The 996-nt window shown below is 31.1% G+C and overlaps 1 protein-coding gene across 1 annotated transcript in view; it reads left to right on the forward strand.

Moving 5' to 3' along the window:
* The window catches only part of LOC109377946 (dynein heavy chain 6, axonemal-like), a gene marked incomplete at both ends in the record, with an annotated part of 133,172 nt that overhangs the window by 47,844 nt on the left and 84,332 nt on the right, over positions 1-996 (forward strand). Inside the window, one exon of the mRNA XM_019634425.1 lies at positions 231-431. Within this exon, the coding sequence (XP_019489970.1) occupies positions 231-431 (201 nt within the window). The remainder of the gene's footprint in view (positions 1-230; positions 432-996) is intronic.

The following is a 996-nucleotide window of genomic DNA, read 5'->3' on the forward strand; positions in this document are numbered from 1 at the left end:
TCATAATGTGTTGTGATTTTTTTTAAATCTGCCTCTCTCTAAATTAGAAAATATATTTCCTGAAGACAGGGGCTGTGTCTTCTGATCTGTCATATACTAAAAATCAACACAGCATCTGGCATTATTAAATGTGTTATTCTTATTTATTTTAGCATTTCAGAAAATTGAAAAATATTCATAAGTATAATCATATATGTTTACATTTATGTTTACATTTTTCTCTCTAACAGGATGGTATTTCAGGTGCAATTAATCGTCTTCAAAACACTGTGTTATCAGTTCCTAATCTCGTGCCTGATCCATATTTTGATGCCTTTACCAGTCCTTACATTAACAACAAACTTGAAGAAAAAACGTGTGGACTTGGTCCAAGCTTATCAGCAGTATTTGATGATGATAAGAATTTTCACACAATTATCCTCCAAATAAAGGTATTTTTACTCTTACTGAAACTAATATGTAAGAAATTAAGTAATATATTTTCTCTTTTTCTTATCTTTAAATTTAATGCTACTTAATCTTTAAATGGTAAAGTGGTTTTTTAAAAAGTTCCAGTAGACCAGAGCACTGACTACAGGAAAGGGACTTAAAAGTGCAAGATATTTCAGGTGACATCACTTCTGGGGTAGAAAATAGGTTAAAACTGAAGAAGAGGCATTATTTCAACATTGGGTGGTGCAGGGGAAATAAAGCAACTGGTGAAAACTTAAGGTCCTGCAGGACAAAAAAGAATAAAAAAATCAAAGTGTATCCAACAATTCCACCACCCAAAAAATAAAATAAAATCATGCACACATTGCTATACTGACAAAACAGAATGCCCTTGAATTATCTTGTAAATCACTCCAAACCCATTAGCTGAAGAAATTAAAATATAATAAATACACATAAAGCTATTATAAAGAGAAAACAAAGCAAAGATTAAAACAGCTGATGAATATTCCTCCCCTTCCCTCCTAAAAACTACAAAATTAAAGCTACACTACAAACTGAAGT

The sequence above is a fragment of the Hipposideros armiger genome, unplaced genomic scaffold, assembly GCF_001890085.2.
Source record: "Hipposideros armiger isolate ML-2016 unplaced genomic scaffold, ASM189008v1 scaffold_1655, whole genome shotgun sequence".
NCBI lineage: Eukaryota > Metazoa > Chordata > Mammalia > Chiroptera > Hipposideridae > Hipposideros > Hipposideros armiger.